This window comes from Balaenoptera physalus (genome assembly GCF_965194825.1).
Source record: "Balaenoptera physalus genome assembly, chromosome: 9".
In the NCBI taxonomy this organism is placed as follows: Eukaryota; Metazoa; Chordata; class Mammalia; order Artiodactyla; family Balaenopteridae; genus Balaenoptera; species Balaenoptera physalus.
This window is the reverse complement of record NC_138888.1, coordinates 12814035-12838247: the sequence shown is the minus strand read 5'-3', so window position 1 is coordinate 12838247 and position 24213 is coordinate 12814035. Positions and strand designations below refer to the sequence as shown.

The 24213-nt window shown below is 37.4% G+C and overlaps 1 protein-coding gene across 2 annotated transcripts in view; it reads right to left on the bottom strand.

The window, feature by feature from the left end:
* The window catches only part of IPCEF1 (interaction protein for cytohesin exchange factors 1), a 213022-nt gene that overhangs the window by 55611 nt on the left and 133198 nt on the right, over positions 1 to 24213 (bottom strand). For both annotated transcript variants that reach the window (XM_082474729.1, XM_082474728.1), the window contains exon 7: positions 1112 to 1185. In XM_082474729.1, coding sequence (XP_082330855.1) covers positions 1112 to 1185 — 74 coding nt within the window. The remainder of the gene's footprint in view (positions 1 to 1111; positions 1186 to 24213) is intronic.

Genomic DNA, 24213 nt, shown 5'->3' with positions numbered 1-24213 from the left:
CCTTCAAGCAAAGTATTCATTCAAATTCAATCAACATATACAATAATTGTATTTACAGAAAAACAATCAAGTATAAAACTTCTACACTGTGAACACACATCAAAAACTTTATCCAAGCTATTCTCTACTAGTAAAGGAAAAATATAAGGCAGATTTTTAGTTTAAAAGAAAAGTATAGCACGTTGAAGATAACAAAGTATTTCCCTTTTACCATTTAGACAGGAAGTCCTGCTGTATGGGCCAGAGTTTTTGTAAATGACCAGTGTGGTCAAAACCACAACCTCGTGTATCACTAAAGATAGGAAGCTATATCAGAATGGCAAAGGCTTAAAGCCAACACCAGTTTATTCATTGAAAAAAAACTAATCAATTGTTGCCACTAGGAACACAGGTCAATTGGGAACTGCCCCACTCTAATAAAACAGGAAAAGATGTCAAAAGCAGAATAAAGAATAAGTAAAAGGTGAAGAGGGCACATATGCAAAATGCAGCTGGATCCTATCATGGGAAGAGCACTTAACTGGAAGTCTGGGTAGCTGGTCTAGAGTCATGGGCTGGTGACTCTTGGTTCCTGTCAGCTCTCAAATCTTTTGGACTTCAGTTATATCAGGGGGCTAATGCCCAAGTCTAAGACATCTCAGAGAATTCAACTTCAAAGATGCTACTGACAATTTCATGAACTAAGGAAAAGAAACTGGTTTTGTATCGTATCTGCAGCTCTGGTGAGTCCTATGTAGTCATTTCTCTTTACAAGGACACAGCCTTGACATCTCATGACCCTGCCAGCCCTGGATGGCAGCTTGCTTTTCACTGGATCACAGACACCATCATTAACAGCACGCCCTGCCAGGGCTCCGTGGGGTTTTATAAGAAGAAAGCACTTCAGGTGAAGAGTGGGGTTTTAAATTCCATCTGCTCCACAAAATGAAATTCCAGAAAACAAGAGGTTAAAAGCTTCTATTACTGTTTGGGGTTCCAACCCATAAAGTCAAAATTCTCAGACATTTGAATGTCACCATCATTAACTTCCAAATCACCTTATCACCTGAGGAACATTATAAAGAGATGTTATCCTGGCTCCATATTTTGTGGAAAATGATAGAGAACTTACTGCTTTTTCTTGCATTCAGACGCTCTCTCTACAGTGAAATCAGGCAGGTTGATAAATCCATCAGCTTTCTCTGCCTGAAACAAATACATACACAAATATGAATAAAAGTGTCCATCTTAGCAGTTCACTGATTGAGATCATATATGTTGAATAGAGATAGAGTAAGTGAAATGGAGGTGTGTCAAAAGATACCCCTCTGAATCAGCATTGGACTTATCCTAGATACATATTTTTAAGAGGAATTAATATTCTTCTGATAAATCATCCAGAATCTTTCCCTGAGAAGTAACATGGCACAGTTTAGGGACAGCCAACGTGTGGCACAAGTAGGACCTGCCCGACCCCTTTTTGTCTTCCTAGAAAACATCAGAGCTCACCTATCAGAGCTCCACTTCCTGCTGAGCTCACAGCTATCCTCAGCATGTCTCATCCTACTTCTCTCGCAAGCCACAAGCACATAAGAAGGAACCTAATTAGCACGCTATTATATGGTGTGCAGAGGCCTGACTTCGGAGTTAGTAAGTTGAGGTTCATATCATGGATCTACCACTTACTGGTTGTTATAGGACTTAGGTGAGCTCAGACAAATAAAACACTTAACAGATACTCAACAAACATTTTTTCCTCTCCCAAGTCTTTAGGAAGTTCCTTGGGGGTTAAATCACAGAGCCATGTCTTGGAAAATCTCAGTTCCATAATCTATTCCCAGGAGTTTTTCTATAAAGGAAAGAGAGCAGAGGAAAATGACACTTTTAAGGACGTAGAATGAATGCCACTTTAAAACACCAAGAATTTTATAGGAAATGTAATCATTGCTCCACCTCTAAAAATTTCTTAATCTTTACTTTATGAATAAAATTTAACTGAACCATAGGAGGCTAGATTGCTTATCACAGACAGAACTCAAATCTTCCATCTACGCTGGTGTCTCTGAATGGAGAATTACAATCCACAAGATTAAACATAAAAGAGTCAGTTATTGGGAGATGAGTAAAAATTGGTTTTGAAAATACAATCTTAATTTTTAGAGTCAGCTAGCTATGAAATCAGCACCTTGGGTGCTCTTCATCTGTGGTTCTTTCCCTTATCACCAAATAGGGTGCAACTTGCACTCTTTCTCCAGCAAAATTAAACTGTGAAACATCCAACCTTAGCCCTGTCCTGTCTTCTCTCTCCTACATGAGTCAACTTATCCAAACTCTTCACCTGAAGTGCTTTCTTCTTATAAAACTCAAAACTCAATTCGAAAGGGCACTGCCTTCTTTAAAAATTATACATGTTTTTTTCACTCAACTTATCTCTCTTTTGATGTGTTATTTAATTACTGAATGGTGGTTTCACCAATCCTATCTCAAAGAGAAAGTAAAGAACTTGAAAAGAGACTGGGTAAGTCAACCTTTTCTACAATGCACAATGCTTCTTGTGAACTCTCAGTTAGCATTATATAAAAGTATAGTGTTTAAAATGTATTCTAAAGAAGTATAGTTGATTTACAATGTTGTGTTGATTTCTGCTATACAGCAAAGTGATTCAGTTATACATATATATTGATACACTCTTTTTCACATGCTTTTCCATTATTGTTTATCACAGGATATTGAATATAGTTCCCTGTGCTATACAGTAGGATCTTGTTGTTTATCCATTCTATAGATAATAGTTTGCATCTGCCAATCCCAAACTCCCAATCCATCCCTCCCCCACCCACACTAAAAGTATAGTTTTAAAAAACTATGTTAGGCTCCAGCAATTTCACTCTTAGATATATACTCAAAAGAAGTGAAAACAGGCACTCAAATAAATACATGTGCATGCATGTTCATAGCAGCATTATTCACCATAGTCAAAAGGTGGAAACAGTCCAAGTGCCCATCAACAGAGGAACAGATAAATAAATGGTGGTCTATCTATACAATGGAGTGTTATTCAGCCATAAAAACAAATGAAGTACTGATACATACTCTAATGTGGAGGAACCTCGAGAACATTCTGCAAAGGGAAAGAAGCTAGACACAAAACATCACATATTGCATGTTTCATTTACATGAAATATCCAGAATAGGTAAATTTATAGAGACAGAACACAGATTAGTGGTTGCCAGGGGCTGAGGGGGGAGTAGCGAATAGGGAGCAACTGCTTACAGGGTATGGGTTTTCCGTTGGGTTGATGAAAATGCCTTGGAACTAGATAGAGATCGTGTATACAATACTGTGAGTATACTAAATACCACTGAATTGTTCATTAAAGAATGGATAATCTCATGTGAATTTCACCTCGATTAAAAAAACCCTATTTTAGGTTAGGTTATTTTAGTGTAAATTCCTGTAATTATTTTAGAAAGAATAAAACAATTTATATTCACCATTTGTTTCTACTTCCTCCCCTCATTCATTTCTATGCCCACTATTCCACAGAAGCGGTAGTTACCATGAACCCCAGTGATTTTCATGTTGCTAAATCCCATCTACCCTCTTTAGCCCTCATTTAATTGAACTCTAGGAACGGACACTACAGCCCACTCCCTCCCTCTTGAAACGCCTCTTATCTTGCTCTTCCGACAACACATTCCTGCTTCCCCCTTTCTCCTCTAACTACTCCTTGCTTTCTTTCATAGGGTCTTCTTCCCCCCCCATCTGTTTCTTAAATGTCAGTATTTCCCAGATTTCTAACCACAGACCTGCTCTCTTCTCATTCCAGTACTCTCCACAGGGAATCATACACACACCCATGACTGCATGTATAACCATTGTACACGCATATCCAAAACCTATACTTCAAACTCATTTCAGTCCTGGTGCTTCCGTCCCAAGATACAACTGCCTAGTGTACCTATTCAATGGGTGTTCCACAGACCCAATATCTGTGCCCCCCCATCCCAAATTCGTATGTTGAAGCCCTAAACCCTAAAGTGATGGTATTTGGAGGTGGGGTCTTTGGGAGGTAATTAGGTTTAGATGAAGTCATAAGGGTGAAGCCCTTACTAATCGTATGATGGGATTAGTGCCTTTATAAGAAGAGGAAGAGACCAGTGGTTCCCCCTCTTCTCCCTGCTCCTCCTCTATCTAAGGATATGGCAAGAAAGCAGCTGTCTGCCGACCAGAAAGAAGCCCCTCAGCAGACATGGAATCTGCCAGAACTTGATCTTGGACATCCCAGCCTCCAGAACTGGGAGGAACAAATAGTTGTTGTTTGAGGCACCCAGACTATGGTATTTTGTTATGTGACAGCACAAACTAAGACTCTCCCCAAGAGTGGAAAATCCAAAACCAAACTCATCATTTTACTCCATGAAATGCCTGCTCCTCTTTCTCCTGTGTTCTCCTCTTCAGTGAATGATATCACTTTCTATCCAGTTGTCCAAAAAAATAAAAGGAAATATGGAAGACATCTTTGATGCTTCAACCTCCTTCTGAGCATCTGTGCAAATAACCACTAATTTGTATCATTGCTGCATCTGCCACAGCTCTTCAATGCATCCCTTATCCACCACCTCCTTCAGACCACCATTAACTTTCACCTGAATTACTGCAAAAGTCTTCTAAACCATTATCCCTCTCTCTAGTTCTTTCCTTTCCTCTGATTTAGTGTCCAAATCACAATCACAGCAAATCTTCACTCCATGAACTTCTTTCATTAAAATCCTGTATGGTTCCCAATTGCTCTTAGATAAAGTCTAAGTGCCTTAGCAGAGTATAAAAGGTCCTTCACGATCAAGCCCTGCTTAATAATACAATTTCATTTCCTCCAGGGTCCCTACCCCTTATTCAACCAAAATAAACAAAAAAATTAAAACACAGAGAAAAATACTTCCATTGAGCTGAATTACAATTAACACCCAATTTATAGCATTATTAGTCTCTAGACAATTTGTTTTCAGTACAAGAAGCCCATATTAAATGATAACAACACAAAAGTCAGTCAACAAAAAACTAAATACAGATATATGTAAGAGATAAATTGTAAGTCTTCATTTGGGTGGATTCCTTTCCTGCAAAACGGAGATGGCTGAGATTCCTTCAAATAAGAGCCAAAATGGATATGAGTAAAAGATGCTTTAGTATTTCCCCAGTAATGTTTCCTTTATGAGCAAAGGCATTTTTCATTGTACCTAAGACATTCAAGCTGTATTCAAAATCACAACTGTGTCAAAAATTGTCTTTGCTTATTTGACTTGCAAAAAATGCCTCAAAAATGACAATCACAGTGGGAAAATCCTAAGGAAATGACAGTTTTCTCCTCTTCTTCCTCCTTTCCCTCCTCCACCCCCTCAGATCCCTTGTTCCTTATTGTATTAATTAAATAACTTTCTCAAACGGCAACCTTCCTCTTCAGTCATTCCTAAATTTCTGAAAAGTTACTTGAAATTTCTGCATTGGTACCTGCAATTTTTTCTCTGGATTCTAATGTAATAAAAATCTTGTTCTCTTACCAGAAGTATCAAACCATCCTTTGGTCGCTGTGCAAACCTGTCTTACCAAATCTAGTCTTAAATTCTGAAACAAGACACTGCTCCTCACTTTGTGATGTGATGTTCTACAATCTTAAAGGTGTTCCTCCTCATGTACCCATCCATCCACTTTACCCAGCGGCTCTGATTTTGTTCAACTCAGTGAAGTTTCATCTGTAGTTGGTGTATTATGCAGCATTAAACACACATGTTTATCAAAACTGTTTGTGGTTATACATTCATTTATTCAATAAATATTTATTGAATACCATTTCTTTGTGTCAGGTACCGTGTCAGATACCGTGTCAGATATTTGGGCTTTATCAGTGGACAAAACAGACAGAGATCTCTACTTTCAAGGAGAAAAGAGACAATAGCTCAACAAATGAACACATAAATTACATAGGCAATAACTGTAGGCAATAACTGCTATGAAGAAAAGTAAAGGTGATCTGGGTAAAGGGGTTCTGAATGCAAGCAGGGCAGGATGCCTTCTGCTGCTAGGCTTACAATGCCCTTCCTCCCTCACTCCCCTAGATATGTCTCCACAAATCAACTTCGGTGTGACCTTCCCCAAAACTTTTCCCTGCTCCCCCAAGCCTGGAATTGTGCCCTCTTCTTTGCACCTCAACCCCAGCGGTGGACTTTGCTTACCATACTTCTCTTACTGTATTTAGTTATCTAGGTATTCCTCTGGTTCTCCAACAGATGGTGAGCACTTTGAAGGAAACAATTTTGTGTTTATGGTTATATCATTAATTCTTGGGACAAGGTACATGCTCAACACATGCAAAATAAAGAAATGAGTTCTGTGAATGAATGAATGAATGACAGAAACATAGTCTTTTTCCTCTGACAATAAAGAAAGCGCTAAAATGAGATGCAGAAGCCACTTTGGAAAAACTATGGGCAGTTTCTAAAAAATATAAACATATAATTACCATACAACCCAGCAATTCCATTCCTAGGTATCGACCCAAGAGAAATGAAAGCATATGCCCAGGCAAAGATTTGCATGCAAATATTCATAGCAGTACTATTCATAATAGCCAAAAATGGGAAACAATCTAAATAGCCATCAACTGGTAAATAGTGTGGTATATTCATACAATGGAATATTGTTTAGTGAACAATTGACACGTGCTAAAACATGGAAAAGTCTTGAAAACGTAATGCTAAGTAAAAGACAGACAGACACAGGAAATCATGTAATACTGTATGATTCCTTTATATAAAATGTAGAGAAAAGGCAAATCTATAGAGACAGAAAATAGAATAGTGGTTGCGTGGAGTTGGGGGTGGAAATGGAGATTCACTGTAAATCGGCATAAAGGATTTTATAGATATGATTAAAATGATTTAAAGCTGATGTATTATGATGGCTCATCGCTCAGTAAATTTACCAGAAATTACTGAATTGTAAATTTGAATAGGGTAATTTTATGATATGTAAAACATATTTCAATAAAGCTGTTTTTAAAAACATGAGATGCAGGAAAAGTTTGGGGAGTAAAAAACAATGAATGAAATCCCTCCTGTTTGGCTATCAGTAAGACTTAAATGAAGGTAAAATATGAGGTCTCTGACGATCCCGTTGATGACGCAATATGATTTGTTCAAACTTTAGACACAAAAGTAGGTTAATATTTCTTATTTGCTTCAATTTTGGACTACAGGAATATTAGAGTCAAAATATTTTACATAGAATTTGCCACACTCAGACATACTTTTAAAAATTAATTAAGATAGGACATCAAGTTTTAATATTTAAATGCAAAATAAGTGTTCATTGCCATCAGTAAAGTCTGGCTTTTTCATACTACAAACCTTGCAAAATAGACAAAATCACTTTTTAAGGAACTACATATGAAAGGTAGAGAGGAGACCTAGAAAAATAAGAATGATATATATATTCCAGAGGATAAGTAGGTCAAAGAAGACCAAACCAGAAGCAAATGAAGTATAATACAGGAAATTATTATGTATTTCATGGTGAAAAATAAAGAGTATAATTATCTCTCTATTCTCAGTGGAACTCTATTTCCTTGATTCTGAGAAACCTGATTTTTTACATTTCAATAGTTCTGAAATCAAGAGGCACGTTAGAATCTATATGAATTTTCATTGTACCATTTCCCCCAAAATCCTGTTATTAAATAAAGTATAGGTGTTTATGTGAATAGAATCTTAAGTTCAAGGAAAAAATTAGTTTAAAAAACAAAATATAGATTTCTTTGTAACATGCTTTTGCATTTATGTGTGAATATGGATTTGACAGTTTTGGAATTACTTTAAATAAATGTAAGTGAAGTTACCCTATGAATATCAGAATTAGGAGCTTTGCAAAACTCCAGTTCTCCATATAAATCCGTGGTTTGCTCAGTTCTGCCCTGAAACCCCCGCTATGTTGGAAACGAGCAAAATCTAAACTCTAAGCAGAGCTGTTCATTCTCATGTCACTTTGGAACAGTTGTCACTAAATTCTAATGGCCTATAATTTTCTTTTTTTGCAGTGTCTTTGTCTGGTTTTGGTATCAGGGTAAAATGTTGGCCTTATAGAATGAGTTAGGAAGTATTCCCTCCTCTTCAATTTTTTGGAATAGTTTGAGAAGGATTAACTCTTCTTTAAATGTTTGGCAGAATTCCCCTGTGAAGCCATCTGGTCCTGGAGTTTTGTCTGTTGGGAGTTTTTTGATTACTGATTCAATTTCAATACCAGGAATTGGTCTATTCAGATTTTCTATTCCTTCCTAATTCAATCTTGGAAGATTGTATGTTTCTAGGAATTAATCATTTCTTCTAGATTGCCCAATTTGTTGGCATGTAACTGTTTGTGGTATTCACTTATGATTGTATTTCTATGACATTGGTTATAACTTCTCCTCTTTCATTTCTAATTTTGTTTATTTGGGCCCACTCTCTTTTTTTTTCTTAATGAGTCTGGCTAAAGGTTTATCAATTTTATCAATATCTTTTAAAAATACAACTCAGTTTCTTTCAATGATCTTTTCTACTGTTTTTTTAGTCTCTGTTTCCTCTCTAATCTTTATTATTTCCTTCCTTCTGATGACTTTGGGTTTTGTTTGTTCTTCTTTTCCCAATTCCTTTAGATGGAAAGTTAGGTTGTTTGAGATTTTTCTTCATTTTGAGGTAGGCCTACATTGCTAAAAACATCTCTTAGAACTTCTTTTGCTGCATCCCATATATCTTGAAAATTTGTGTTTCTATTTTTATTTGTCTCAAGGTATTTTCTGATTTTCTCTTTGATTTCTTCATTAACCCATTGGGTTTTCTTTAGTAGCATGTTGTTTAGTCTGCATGTGTTTGTGGTTTTTCCAGTTTTATTCCTGTAATTGATTTCTAGTTTCATACCATTGTGGTCAGAAAAAATATTTGAAATAATTTCAATCTTTTTAAATTTATTGAAATTTGTTTTGTGGTTTAGCATGTGATCTATCCTGGACAAAGTTTCACGTGTATTTGAAAAGAATGTGTATTCTGCTGATTTTGGAAAGAATGTTCTGTGAATATCTATTAAGTCTACCTGATCTAATGTGTCTTTTAAGGTCACTGCTTTCTTATTGATTTTCTGTCTGGATGATCTGTCCATTGATATAAGTGGGCTGTTAAAGTCCCCTTGCATTATTATATTAGTGTCAGTTTCTCCCTTTATATCTGTTAATATTTGCTTTCTATATTTAGGTGCTCCTGTATTAGGTGCATAAATGTTTACAAATGTTATAACCTCTTCTTGGATTGACCTGTTTATCAATACATAATGTCCTTCTTTGTCTTTTGTTATAGATTTTGTTTTAAAGTCGCCTTTGTCTGATATGAGTATTGCTACCCAGTTTTCTTGTCCATCAACAGATGAATGGATAAAGAAGATGTGGTATATATATATATGCATGTGTGTATATATATATATATATATATATACACACACCCAGTGGAATATTGTATATATTGTGTATATACATATATATACAATGGAATATTACCCAGCCATAAAAAATAATTAAATTTTGCTATTTGCAACAACATGGATGGACCTGGAGGGTATTATGCTTAGTGAGTTAAGTAAGACAGGGAAAGACAAACACTGTATGTTTTCACTTATATGTGGAACCTAAAAAATAAAACAAATGAACAAACAAGGCAGAAACAGACTCACATATACAGAGAACAGACTGGTGGTTGCCAGTGGAAAGAGGGGTGGGGGGAGGAGCAAAATGGGTGAGGGGGATTAAGAAGTACAAACTACCTGGTATAAAATAGATAAATTACAGGGATATATTGTACAGCACAGGGAATATAGCCAATATTTTATAACAACTTTCTATGGTGTATAATCTATAAAAATATCAAATTACTAAACCGTACACCTGAAATTAATATAATATTTTAAATCAACTATAGTTAAATAAAAATGAAAAATAAATAAGTAATAAATAAGTAAATTCTATTGGTACACAGACTCATGACAATAAACAAATTTGAATTATATCCTCTAAAATACAAGCTAAAAATAAACTGAGGTGAAAGAAAAGGTGAAATCAATTTTTAAAGTTCTAGCTCTATGGAGAAACATTCATTCTCATTACACTGTTAGTGGTAATGCAAAACGGAAGCCCGTAGAAGGAAACTGAGCAAAAATGCATTTACCCTTTGACCCACAGATCCCACTTCTGAGATCTGTCCTAAATATAAATATGTTAAATGGCATATATATTGCAACATTATTTGCAAGAACAAAAGATTGTAAAGAATTCAAATGTCTATCATCAGGGGACAGTTGAATAAACTATGGTATCTACATATAATGAATAACTATGAAAAATGACATATATACATATAATCTCCAGGACAAAGCAAGAGAAAAAGTAGGGTACAGTACAATAGATACAGTATGCTAATTTTATGTAAGAAAAGAGAGCTAGGATACTCCTCAGTATACATCCTTGCCTATATTTGTAAAAAGAAACAGTAGAAAAAAATTTTTAAAACAAACATAAAAGGAGGGAGGAAAGTGGGTAGAGGAACGGGATGAAAGCAAGGCTTACCTGGTTGTAATTTGTAAATAGTTTTGACTTTGGAACTGAGTAAATGATTTATATTAAAAAAATAGATAAACCAAAAACAAACAAACAAAAAAGAAGCAGTTCCAAAAATTTAAAACAAATAGAAACAAATGAACCTAACTGAACACAAACATGGTGACATAACCCCACACAAATAATAATAGAGCACAGAATTTTGACTATACATATTTAGTGGAACACAGTCTAAGAACTTTTAGTAGTGACATTGTTACTATTTTTAGATCATTTTAGTAGTTTTTCTTCCCCTCAAAAAATTGCATGAAATCTAAAGCTACCCTCCTTCTCTCCAGATGACAGATTATGTGATGCTGCTTTGTTCTGATAAGCAACTCAACTCCCTCTTCCTTTCAGGAAAGGAACTAGGAAGATTATATACCAAGGCAATCTCCATTCTGCGAGTATTACCTGGGCCTTCAGGCAGAGAGCTGAGCTTATTAGCACTGGGCTATGACAAGCACTGCAAGGGAAGAAGAAAAAATAATTTTTTGTTTTGTTTTGTTTTGTTTTGTTTTTAGATATCAGAAGCAGGCCTGGTAGTGAGAATGCTTGAAACCCTTTTAAGAAATATAATAATTATAATAATCTTGAGTACTATCTAATAAAACCTTAACATTTATTGAGTGCTAAGCATATGCCATCTAGGTACTATTAGCCTTTAGAGGACAATTAATCATATTCAAGTGCCAGAATTTATAAAATTGATCAGTTTTTAACCTAGACATCAAACTAGATTGGCATTATACAATAGGAAAGTTATGTGATGTCATTAAAGTGACAAAACTCAGACCAGAACTCAGTTAAATAATTCTAGACAAAAATTTCTTCAGTCTCAGACAAGAGCTGAAATAGAAGAGAATCTGCAGTTGACGGATTGCATGGAAGGAAGAATCCTGGATTTGAATCAGAGTATCTTGAAGCAAGCCACTTAATGTGTCATTTTAGGCCGAGCAACTTAACTTCTCGGGCCAGCACCACATGCTGGATCTAACCAGAGTCTTCAGGCTAACTAGAGTTAACATGAATCTACGTAATACTGTAAAATTGTCAGGGCAATACATAATTTAAGATTTTATGATTAATGATAAGAATTGGGGAAAGGCATGGAAAGAAAATAAGAGAAGGAATGACCCAAAAAGGCAAAGGTGAAGTAAAATAAGTTTTTCACTCTGTCCACTGTCAGCAGAGCCCTCTGAGTAGCTCTTTCTGTGTCTAAGCTCTCCCTGTTTCCTCTGTGTCAGATTAATTGCTGTAAAAAATATTTTAAATTCTTTGGAGCACAATAATGTTAGCAAGCTCTCTGTATCCTTCATACATTATCTGGGGTATGCTTTTATTAAAATGTTATTGCATCGGGGTTTATCTAGCATTACATTATGAATATAATGAGATTTTCACCCAGAAAGTCTTTCCTCTTACAAATAGATGTTCTACATAGAAAACATTTGGTAAGTGTTCTTGATTAATCAACAGAAAGACCTGATTTCCTACAGAACCCACAGATTCCTGGCATTCATTATAAAAATGGACTGAAGGTGTTGATGGTGATAATCATGATGGTTCTGAAAGGCTGAGGCTTCAGCAAGGGGGAGAGAAAAGGGCTCTGAAGGATGCAGACCACTTGCAGCGGATGCTGTTAGCGACCCAGCCACATGGCCTTGTCCTGATCACCTGGGGCACACTGGCCAGACTTCACTGCCAGTCCTTGCATCTCTTGGTGGGAGGACTTCTCTGGCTGCCAGATCCCAATTCCCCACCTGTGCAGAGATGCATTGCCCCCAGGACAAGCCCTCAACCAATGACCGTTGGGATTTGGTATATAAATATTCCAGTGCCCCTGTCCTTTGGGAGGAAAACTCAGAAGTGCATGTTTTTCACAGGCTCTCAGAGTTCCCCAGCAGAATTAAGTTTCAGTTACCCACAGTCATAATTTGCTTGCTCAAGACAGCTTTATCAGCTAACTTTCCACCCTTTCTCACTTCCTCATTCCCTTTCCAAGTATTTCTGGTATCGCTACCCAAATAAATTACTTGCACCCAAATTCTCTTCTCAGGGTCTGCTTCTGGGAAATCTAAACCGAGATGCTATTCCTCTCACTGAAAATGTCCTTACTCGTGGTCCCTGCTCACAAACAGCCCATCTGCTTGACACCATAATCCCTCTTCATTATTTCCTTTTAAAAATCACTCAAGAATGGGACTACTTCATTATCATATTAGGTCATATTTAAGTGATGACCAAGAAGTGACTGGCATCTTACTGTATGATTTATAAATCATTTCCCCTAGCTAGCCATTCTTACTGACATTCTTCCATTCTCTCCCTATGAAATCATATTTTAAATGAAATTAAGTTACTAGTGAACTTTCTGGTAGTCTGACATAAAAGATAGTCATTATCTTCTGAAATATTTTCAGAAACAATTAAGACGGAAATCTTAGCTCAAAAGAATCTTGTGTTGTTTTTCTCTGTAATATAATATCCTCACCACAGGGCACAAGCCTTAGTACATGAGGCCATTCGTGATCTGCCCCATGCAGCTTCAACTCCCATCAGTCTTTTAGAAGCCTTAAGACCCTAGAGATGCTATCACTTTCCCCTACGTAGAGTTGGTCTCTTCAGCAACATGGTCAGAAAAAAAAAGAAAGAAAGCACTAAAAAGGAAGGAAAAATTTTTAATGAATAGGAAGACATTTGATTAAATTTCACTATTACAGAATAAAGTGTATCTCTTGCTTCCCAGTAATTTCATCTACCATCCCTGGTTAGAGCATGAGTGAGGGAAGAGTAAATAAAGGAACATCATTTAAGAAAACTTGAAATCTGGTGCATTTGCTTTCAATATTAGAAATTTAAGAGAAATAAAAAATAAGGTAAGTTCTTTCAAAATCACAGTTAGTATAGCACATAATTGTGCCTTCACGCAATGCATATTAAATCTTCCAATACTTCAGAAACTTTCAAATCTCTTCAAACTGTTTTCATAAGTTTCATGAGTGCCAGTAAGTTACTACTGAGACACAACAAAACAACCCCAAATGGGAAAAGATAGTTTTCCAAAGAAGATATATAAATGCCCAAAAGGCACATGAAAAGATGCTCAAGGTGATTAATCATTAGGGAAATGCAAATCAAAACCACAGTGAGAGGGCTTCCCTGGTGGCGCAGTGGTTGAGAATCTGCCTGCCAATGCAGGGGACGCGGGTTCGAGCCCTGGTCTGGGAAGATCCCACATGCCGCAGAGCAACTAGGTCCATGAGCCACAACTACTGAGCCTGCGCGTCTGGAGCCTGTGCTCCACAACGGGAGAGACCGCGATAGTGAGAAGCCCGCGTACCGTGATGAGGAATGGCCCCCACTTGCCACAACTAGAGAAAGCCCTCGCACAGAAACGAAGACCCAACACAGCAAGAAATAAATAAATAAATAAATAAATAAATAAAATTTAAAACTGCATTCTTAAAAATAAAAAAAAAAGCTTCATCTTAAAAAAAAAAAAAACCACAGTGAGACACCACCTCACACCAACTAGTATGGCTACTATCCAAAAACAAGAACAAACAAAAAACCAGAAAATACCAAGTGTTGGTGAAGATGTGGAGAAAAGGGAATGCTTGTGCACCAGTTGTGGGAATGTAAAATGGCCACCATAAAAAAATAGTATGGCAGTTCCTCAAAGAATTAAAAATAGAATTATCATATGATCCAGCAATTCCACTGCTGGATATATAACCAAAAGAATTGAAAGAAGGGTCTCAAAAAGACATTTGTACACCCATATTCATGTCAACATTATTCACAATATCCAAAATGTGGATACAACCCAAGTGGCTGTCAACGGATATGAATGGATAAACAAAATATGGTATACACATACAATGGAATATTATTCAGCCTTAAAAAGGAAGGAAATTCTAACACATGCTACAATATGATGCAAGGAACCTTGAAGACATTATGTTTAGTGAAATAAGCCAGTCACAAAAGGACAAATACCTTATGATTCCAGTTATATGGGGGACCGAGAGTAGTCAAACTCGTAAAGACAGAAAGTAGAATGGTAGCTGCCAGGGATGGAGGAAAGAAGGAATGGGGAGTTCTTGTTTAGTGAATACAGCATTTCCGTTCTGTAAGATGGTAAGACTTCTGGAGATGGTTGCACAATATGTGAATGTACTTAATGCCACTGAACTGTACCCTTAAAAATGGTTAAGATGGGAAATTTCACGTTATGTGCAGTGTACCACAGTTTTTCAAAAATAAATTCTAAAAAATGTTAAGCTACTACTCTGAAAATTATTATTTGTCAGTAAAGGATGAGAATGCATTTGCCACAGTAAGTTTCCTAAGATTCAAAATAGGAAAATATCAGTGGTTAATATGCTGTTCGTGAGACCACCTGTTTCCCAGGGAACAGCCAGCTATCCATGTTCCTATTTCGCAGATAAGGAAGAAAGCCCAGAGAGTGTTGGGGATTGGCCTAAGTTGTTAAGTGGCTGCAGCGTCACGGTGGGACCCGTCGTCCTGATTCTGAACCCAGGGACATCTTCGACTATAGCACGTCATTTCCTTGTGTCCTTATTGAAGACATTGTTTCAAACATGTTTTAAATGCTGACTCCTTTAAAAAAAATACTTTATATATATTTATATATATATATATATATATATATATTTCATTTCCACTGCATAGCTTCCTTTCCAAATGTTCTTGAAACATGTTTTATGGGAAACCAAACACAGCAGCACGATGACAGATGAGTTTATCAGCTAGCTTGTCGGTAGAAGAAGCTGGGCCCTTGGTCCTTAAAAAGCTTGCTCCAGGGGGATGATAAATGTTCACATAATGATTTCTCAGGAAAATCCTCAAATCTAACCAAAAGTTCAGCTCATCCCATGGGGCACTTCTCATTCTATTGCTCCGGAAATGTGCACACAGCCCGTATCACTAAATCACGTATTACCTAAACTCTTCCTCCAGGTTAGGAACTACTGTGCTGAAGAATCCCCCAGGGCCTCCTAGTTCACTTTCCTGTTTTATGGCTTAAAATCACCCTTCACACAGGGTCAGTAAGCATATTTTTAGAATCTCCAGCACACGATAGCTATTGCCACCAAGAAAACAAAACACAAAAACAAACAAACATTTCTGGTGTCTGAAAATCCTTAGCACAATTCTTCTGCATACTAAAATCACAATATTATGTAAGCACATCTCATCTAAAGCATATGTAAAATTGTCTTTCTTTATATGATTTTTTTATCACTTTAAGATGCATTTGATCTTCTCAAATATCACTCTGAATTATGTAGGGACAGCATTCTTGGTCAAAGTGTACTCGTAAGAAAATGGATGCAAACAGAGTTACATCACTGACCTAGGATGACACAACTTAGTACGAAAGGGCAGGACTAGAATCCTGGTGACGTTTGTCCTTCATACCCATGCTGGCGAAGCTCACCTTCCTGCCTGCTTGCTTAAAAGAATAACTGAGTTATACACACACACACCTATCAATATATTTATATACATATTAGTAATTATATAAACACATATATTAAACATACATAACTATAAATACATACTGCTTTATATTCAGTTTAGCATACGTGTGCTTGTATATTCTATTTTCTGTTAGATATTTTAAATGATTTTAAAATAACAGGATTTCTGATTTCAAATTCTATGGATTGATAAACTATGATATATCCATATGTAATACAGCCATTAGAAATGATGTTGTGGATATATATGCACATTGACATGAAAATATGTTTGTAATATATTGCTTAGTGAGAAAATCAAGTTCTAAGTTTATTTTTGGAAAACATAGAAAAATGTTTGGAAACAGATACATTAAAATGTTTACAGTGATCGCACCAAGGTGGTGGGATCCTAATTCATTTAAATAAATAAATGATCTTAATTCATTTATTTCTTTCTGTCTGCCTCCATATCTGTCTGATATTTTAAAGCATTTTCTTAATTTTTTAAGGCATTTTAAAAATTATTTAAATTTTCAAGAAGGAAGAAGCTGGATCCTACCAAAAAAAAGGTAAAGTAATTTAAGAGAGAAAGGTTGTGGAAACACCAGAAAAAGCACTATGCCCTGCCTACCAGACAAGAGAAGATAATGCTGCATCCCCCTGACTGGGCATTTCAGTCACTGCTGTGAGCTAAGAAGACTGTCCTCTGATACAGTCCAACCTACATCATTAACCCTGGCATCCTCTTCCAAATCAGCAGTGCCCGAGCATACCACAGCCTCATGAGAACAAGACAACAAATGAAACATTTCACAGCCTTGGTGTTTCACAATTGCTTTTGCAAAGTTTGGAAAGAATTGAAAGGAACATAATATTGGCAACATAAGCAATTGTTCCCACATTGTGTGAATTTAGCAACAAGAAGTTATTAAAAAAAACAAAAAACAAAAAAAAACCCAGCCTGCCTCAGCTATTGACTGCCCTGGTCATAAAGATATGGGTGGGGAAGCATTATTTTAGAAATACATTCTGGAACCTACCAAGGAAAATAAATGTTAGGACATGGTGATAGCATCATAAACAACAAATAAATTAAACCAAAACCAAACATACTACAATGAGGTATCACCTCACACTGGTCAGAATAGCCATCATCAAAAAATCTGCAAACGATAAATGCTGGAGAGGGTGTGGAGAAAAGGGAACCCTCTTGCACTGTTGGTGGGAACGTAAATAGATACAGCCACTATGGAGAACAGTATGGAGGTTCCTTAAAAAACTAAAAATAAAACTACCATATGACCCAGCAATCCAACTCTGGGGCATATACCCAGAAAAAACCATAATTCAAAAAGATACATGCACCCCAATGTTCATTGCAGCACTATTTACAATACCCAGGGCATGGAAGCAACCTAAATGCCCATCGACAGAGGAATGGATAAAGAAGATGTGATACATATATACAATGGAATATTACTCAGCCCTAAAAAGGAACGAAATTGTGTCATCTGCAGAGATGTGGATAGACTTAGAGACTGTCATACAGAGTGAAGTAAGTCAGAAAGAGAAAAATAAATATCATATATTAATGCATAAACGTGGAATCTAGAAAAATGGTATAGATGATCTTATTTGCAAAGCAGAAATAGAGACACAGATATAAAGAACAACATAAGGACACCAAGGAGGAAAGCGGGGGGGCAGGTGGGATGAATTGGAAGATCGGGATTGACATGTATACACCCCTATGTATAAAATATATAACTAATGAAAACCTACTGTATAGCACAGGGAACTGTACTCAGTGCTCTGTGGTGACCTAAATGGGAAGGAAATCCAAAACAGGGGGGATATGTATACATATTGATGGTTCACTTTGTTGTAGAGCAGAAACTGACATAGCAGTGTAAAGCAACTATACTCCAATTAAAAAAAAAAATCCATTTTAAAAATCTTTTCACTCACCTGAAACTATGACGGAAGTAACAGAACTCAAAAAGTCCTCAATAATTCCTATGTTCAGGTTTTCAAGTGGTACCTAAACTGTCCTGTTTACCCCTTTCACCCATGTGGTCATCTTGAAGTAAACTGCTCACTTACAGCTGCTGAAACATCTTTTGCCCTGTGTGGATCTGTCATCATTTCACTTTCTCATATTCCTTTCCCATACAAACTCTAGAAACACAGGTTGGCAAAGAGTTTATCAGTTTTACTTAATTGGTTTGAATTGTCTTCACTGAAGAAACTTTTCTAAATATTGGAATTTTGTTCAGGATACACACAGAAGCTGGTTGTTAGCCGAAACAATGAATATGGATATCAAACACATTAGAAGCCCATAATTCATGAAGTATCTCATTTTGTAGAACTCTCAGAATATATTAGGTGTTCAAAATGCTTTGATTAATTGATTTATATAATTAATTGATAATTATGTAATGTAATAAGTAATTTTCTCAAAAAAATGACTGGTGCCTACCCTGTGCCTACTGGTTCTAGGCTCTAGGGACACAGTTTAAACCTGAGAGGTAAAGAATACGCCCTCAGGTGTTTCCTTTATAGTGGGGAAAAGAAAACAAGAATATAATAAGCTCTGATTGCACTATAAATTCCTACAGATTCTTTTTATTTAATCTACTTTTTTAATTATTAATTTTATTTATTTTTTGGCTGCGTTGGGTCTTAGTTGTTGTGCGCCGGCTTTCTCTAGTTGTGGCGAGCGGGGGCCACTCTTCGTTGCGGTGCGGGGGCTTCTCATTGCAGTGGCTTCTCTTGTTGCAGAGCACGGGCTCTAGGCGTGTGGGCTTCAGTAGTTGTGGCTCAAGGGCTTAGTTGCTCTGTGGCATGTGGGATCTTCCCGGAGCAGGGCTCGAACTCGTGTCCCCTGTATTGGCAGGCGGATTCTTAACCACTGCACCACCAGGGAAGTCCCAGATTTTGTTTTCAACCTATGCTAAACTTGCTGAGACAGTTTCCCCAAAATCTATGCTGATAGGTGATTAATAATGAAAGTTAAGAAAACTTAAATGTCTCTTTCAAAGGGAGAATTAACCCATTTCTTATTTTTCTTATGCTGAAAAAAAAAGGTGCTCTATATTTACTGAAACTTTTAGAACAGTTCTCATGAAAAGAGAAATTCTGGCTTTCAAGTAACATTCTCTGCAGAGGTATATTCAGTTTAATCTAAAAACTGATTAGGTTTTTTCTATAGAGATTCTCATAAAACCGATTCCAAGAATAATCCCTTCCAAATCTAAGATCTTCCAAAATTCACATGACCTGCATATACAGCTAAATACTAAAAACATCTGATATAGTCCCGGTTACTTGAACCTGCAGACACATGGAATCATTCAGACGGTGAGGGGGAAAGACGATCACATTAGGGCAGGCAGGTTGGATTCTCAAAAAACTGAAAAGTCTGCATATGTATTAAACCACATAGTAACCCACAAACCTCACCAGTTTACCAAAAGTTTTTATGAAATAAAGAGTTGGTGATTCACCTTTTCTATAAGAGACCCAGGGCTCCCTTGAACCACTGGGCTCCCTTGAACCACTGATGCAATAGCACAAATGGCATCAATAAATGGTTACTTCACTACTAAAGAACATGGGTTTCTAGTAATTTTATACAAAGAAAGAGTGTACAAATCTAAAATAGACCAGAAAAGTCAATGACATTGAATCTAAATGGAACTCCACATTTTTAGCCACAAACTTGTCCTTCCTCAATTTTCATATTATTTTCCCAGTCTCCCCAGGCTCCAAAACTTGGAGTCATTCTCATTTTAGCTTCAAATATTTTGTGTCCTATATCAAGTGCTCAACATACCTTGTCCTTTCGTATTGTGTAGTGTGTCCCAAATTTTCAGTTTCCCCTCTACTCTAGGAGTTCATGTCTCAATACTTGCATTCTGTCACCATCTCTTAACTGACCCTCTGAAAACTCCTTTATTCTCCAATACATCCCCTTTATTATTGCTTGGTTAGTATTTTCACATGCCAATTTCATGAGATTAACTTCAGACTCAAGAATCTGCAGCGGCTCCCTACTGCCTACTGGATCAAATCCACATTCCTGCCCTGTGCATTTGAGACCCCGTTTACCAGCCCTGGCTCACCTCTAAATGGAGAAACCATGCAGCCCAGGAAATAGCCTGGCTTCGGTGTTGGTGGATCTTGTTTTTAATCCCAGCCCTGCCATATACTCCTTATGCAACTTTGAGCAAGTTACTTAAATTCCCTGAGCTTCATTAAACTCCCTTGAAAAATGGGAATAATACAATCTATCTTGCCAGGTTATGATGAGAATTCAATATAATGCCTAAAACAATGGGTTGGCACAGCTCATGTATATTTTCATTCCTTTGTTCACATTAGTCCTCAGACAGGAATGCCCACACACTACCCTCTATCCTTAAAACAAACAAACAAACAAACAAAAAACTGCCTTCCAAGGCTGATCTTAAGAGAATCTTCTCCATGAAGACTTTCTACATCCGCTGCAACCCACAAGAATAATGTTTTTTGATTGGTAAAAATTATGTTTATCTAGTAAAGAAGGCTGGCCTCTTTGACCAAGGAAATCATGCAGCTTTGGAAAATGATAAGAAAAGAAAAAACACACTTTCCTAGGTAGAAAGGAGAAAGAATCTTCCAGGAATAAAAGTTGCTTGGCAGAACTCTCTCACATTCGACCCAAAATATTTTCCTTACCCCTGGAATTTACAGAATTCATCTGTATTGCTCAATCTCAGAGCCATTTTTTTCACCAACTTTTCTTTGATCATGTCACTTACATAGGTCTTTTCCTCTCCACCAGTCTATAAGTTCTTAACAGAGAAGAATTGTAGACTCTCATTTATTTTTAATTCTACATTTACAACAGTTAGCCCAAATTATTTTTAAGTCCTCGATAAATACTGGTGGAAGGATATGTAGGTGGGTGGGTAAGTGGACGAATGGATGGATGGATGATAAACTTTTCATGTTGGGCTCACTTAAGAAGAGACTTTTAAAATCTGTTATCTGTAACTAATATTAAACTGTGCTTTGTAATTAAAGCCTAAATTGTTCAGGCAATGCCTCCAAGTTGTATACCAGCATAATGCATTTGTTCCCTTGATGTATTTTGATAGCTCACATGTGCTCTTGGATAAAGTAAGAAAATACACCACTGAGATGAGTAAATGCTCCTTGAGTAGAAACATTTAAGAACCTCATTGATTTTAAGTGGGTTGTATAACATAATAATATATATAATATTTACCATATGATTGGTCTTGGGTATAAATAAAATCCACAATATATTTCCCAAGGAACTATGCTAAATTTTAATTAAGAATTCTTAGAAAAGAAATATAAGAAGTTATAGCAAAAGACAGAAATCTAAAAACTGAAAGACATAAGATAGTTTTAACAAATAAGTAATCACATCTTAAGGACCTATACTGTCACTATTTCGTAGCAACATGCCTGAAGGAAAACAATAATTCAGAACTTTGTTTCTCCTTCTCCACAGAGAAGATATTGATCCCAAACATCAGTCTCCAGCTGTGCCTGAAATCCAGATGAAATGCTAGAGTAGAGGGAATTCCCTGGGAAACCTTTCTCTCTTTCAACGTTTCTGCCCCCAGCCTGGTGATCTGGATGAATGAACACTTGTCTTCAGCCAGACGCCATGGCTAGAAAGAATCTAATAAAATAAACTCTGAAAAGATGTTAGCAAAACGGGAACTGCTGTGTGGGACCTATTTGGGACCGTGGAGCCCTTCTAACAAATCTCAAATTGGACCTTTTCCTGTATTTTTAAGAATAGACGTGACTATACGTGACTATTTTTAAAAGAGACATAGTTTTGCTGGAAAATTATTTTCCATCAAAAGCAGTCCTGGGGCATTCTCTGGCACTGAGACAAAGTGGCTGTCTGCAATCCAAGAAGAGAGCCCTCACAAGGAATCAACCATGCTGGCACCCTAACCTTGGAACTTCCAAGCCTTCAGAACTGTGAGGAAAAAAAACTGTTATTTAATCCATCCAGTTTACGGTAGACTCTTCTGGCATTCAGATCTTCAAAGGGAGAAGGTCTTGAGTTTCTGTAAGACTCACTGGTTATAACTGTCTCTTGCTGGAAAAGATGATCTTTCACTAGAGAACTGGAAGTATCATCTTCACCTGCTTAATGGGAACAATCCCCAACTCATTCGTTGCCAGAATGTAAAAAATGACAACAAAATAAGATACCTTCGCTCTAACAAGAATTTAGCAAATCATACCAAGGATTGTGCTGTGTGATATGAGGGATCGAAGAAGGAAGACACTAGTCCATGTAATTTTAAAACAGATTTTTTTTCCCTCCATATAATTTGAAAGCTCCTTCATTTGACTCTGAGAAAGACAGGGGAGATTGGTTCAAGATGGTGGGGTAGAAGGACGTGCTCTCGCTCCCTCTTGCAGGAATACCAGAATCACAACTAACTGCTGAACAATCATCGACAGGAAGACACTGGAACTCACCAAAAAGATACCCCACATCCAAAGACAAAGGAGAAGCCACAATGAGATGGTAGGAGGGGCACAATCACAATGAAGTCAAGTCCCATAACTGCTGGTTGGGTGACTCACAAACTGGAGAACACTTATACCACAGAGGTCCACCCACTGGGGTGAAGGTTCTGAGCCCCACGTCAGGCTTCCCAATCTGGGGGTCTGGCAATGGGAGGAGGAATTCCTAGAGAATCAGACTTTGAAGGCTAGCGGGATTTGATTGCAGGACTTTGACAGGACTAGGGGAAGCAGAGACTCCACTCTTGGAGGGCACACACAAAGTAGTGTGCGCATCAGGACCCAGGGGAAGGAGCAGTGACCCCATGGGAGACTGAACCAGACCTACCTGCTAGTGTTGGAGGGTCCCCTGCAGAGACGGGGTGGCTGTGTGTCACTGTGAGGACAAGGACACTGGCAGCAGAAGTTCTGGGAAGTACTCCTTGACATGAGCCCTCCCAGACTCTGCCATTAGCCCCACCAAAGAGTCCAGGTAGGCTCCAGTGTTGGGTCGCCTCAGGCCAAACAACCAACAGGGAGGGAACCCAGCCCCACCCATCAGCAGACAAGGGGATTAAAGTTTTACTGAGCTCTGCCCACCAGAGCAACACCCAGCTCTACCCACCACCAGTCCCTCCCATCAGGAAGCTTGCACAAGCATCTTAGATAGCCTCATCCACCAGAGGGCAGACAGCAGAAGCAAGAAGAACTACAATCCTGCAGCCTGTGGAACAAAAACCACATTCACAGAAAGACAGACAAGATGAAAAGGCAGAGGGTTATGTACCAGATGAAGGAACAAGATAAAACCCCAGAAAAACAACTAAATGAAGTGGAGATAGGCAACCTTCCAGAAAAAGAATTCAGAATAATGAGAGTGAAGATGATCCAGGACCTCAGAAAAAGAATGGAGACAAAGATTGAGAAGATGCAAGAAATGTTTAACAAAGGCCTAGAAGAATTAAAGAACAAACAAAGAGATGAACAACACAATAACTGAAATGAAAAATACACTAGAAGGAATCACTAGCAGAATAACTGAGGCAGAAGAACGGATAAGTGACCTGGAAGACAGAATGGTGGAATTCACTGCTGTGGAACAGAATAAAGAAAAAAGAATGAAAGGAAATGAAGACAGCCTAAGAGACCTCTGGGACAACATTAAATGCAACAACATTCGCATTATAGGGGTCCCAGAAGGAGAAGAGAGAGAGAAAGGACCCGAGAAAATATTTGAAGAGATTATAGTCGAAAACTTCCTTAACCTGGGAAAGGAAATAGCCACCCAAGTCCAGGAAGCGCAGAGAGTCCCATACAGAATAAACCCAAGGAGAAACACGCCGAGACACATAGTAATCAAACTGGCAAAAATTAAAGACAAAGAAAAATTATTGAAAGCAGGAAGGGAAAAACGAAAAATAACATACAAGGGAACTCCCATAAGGTTAACAGCTGATTTCTCAGCAGGAACTCTACAAGCCAGAAGGGAGTGGCATGATATACTTAAAGTGATGAAAGGG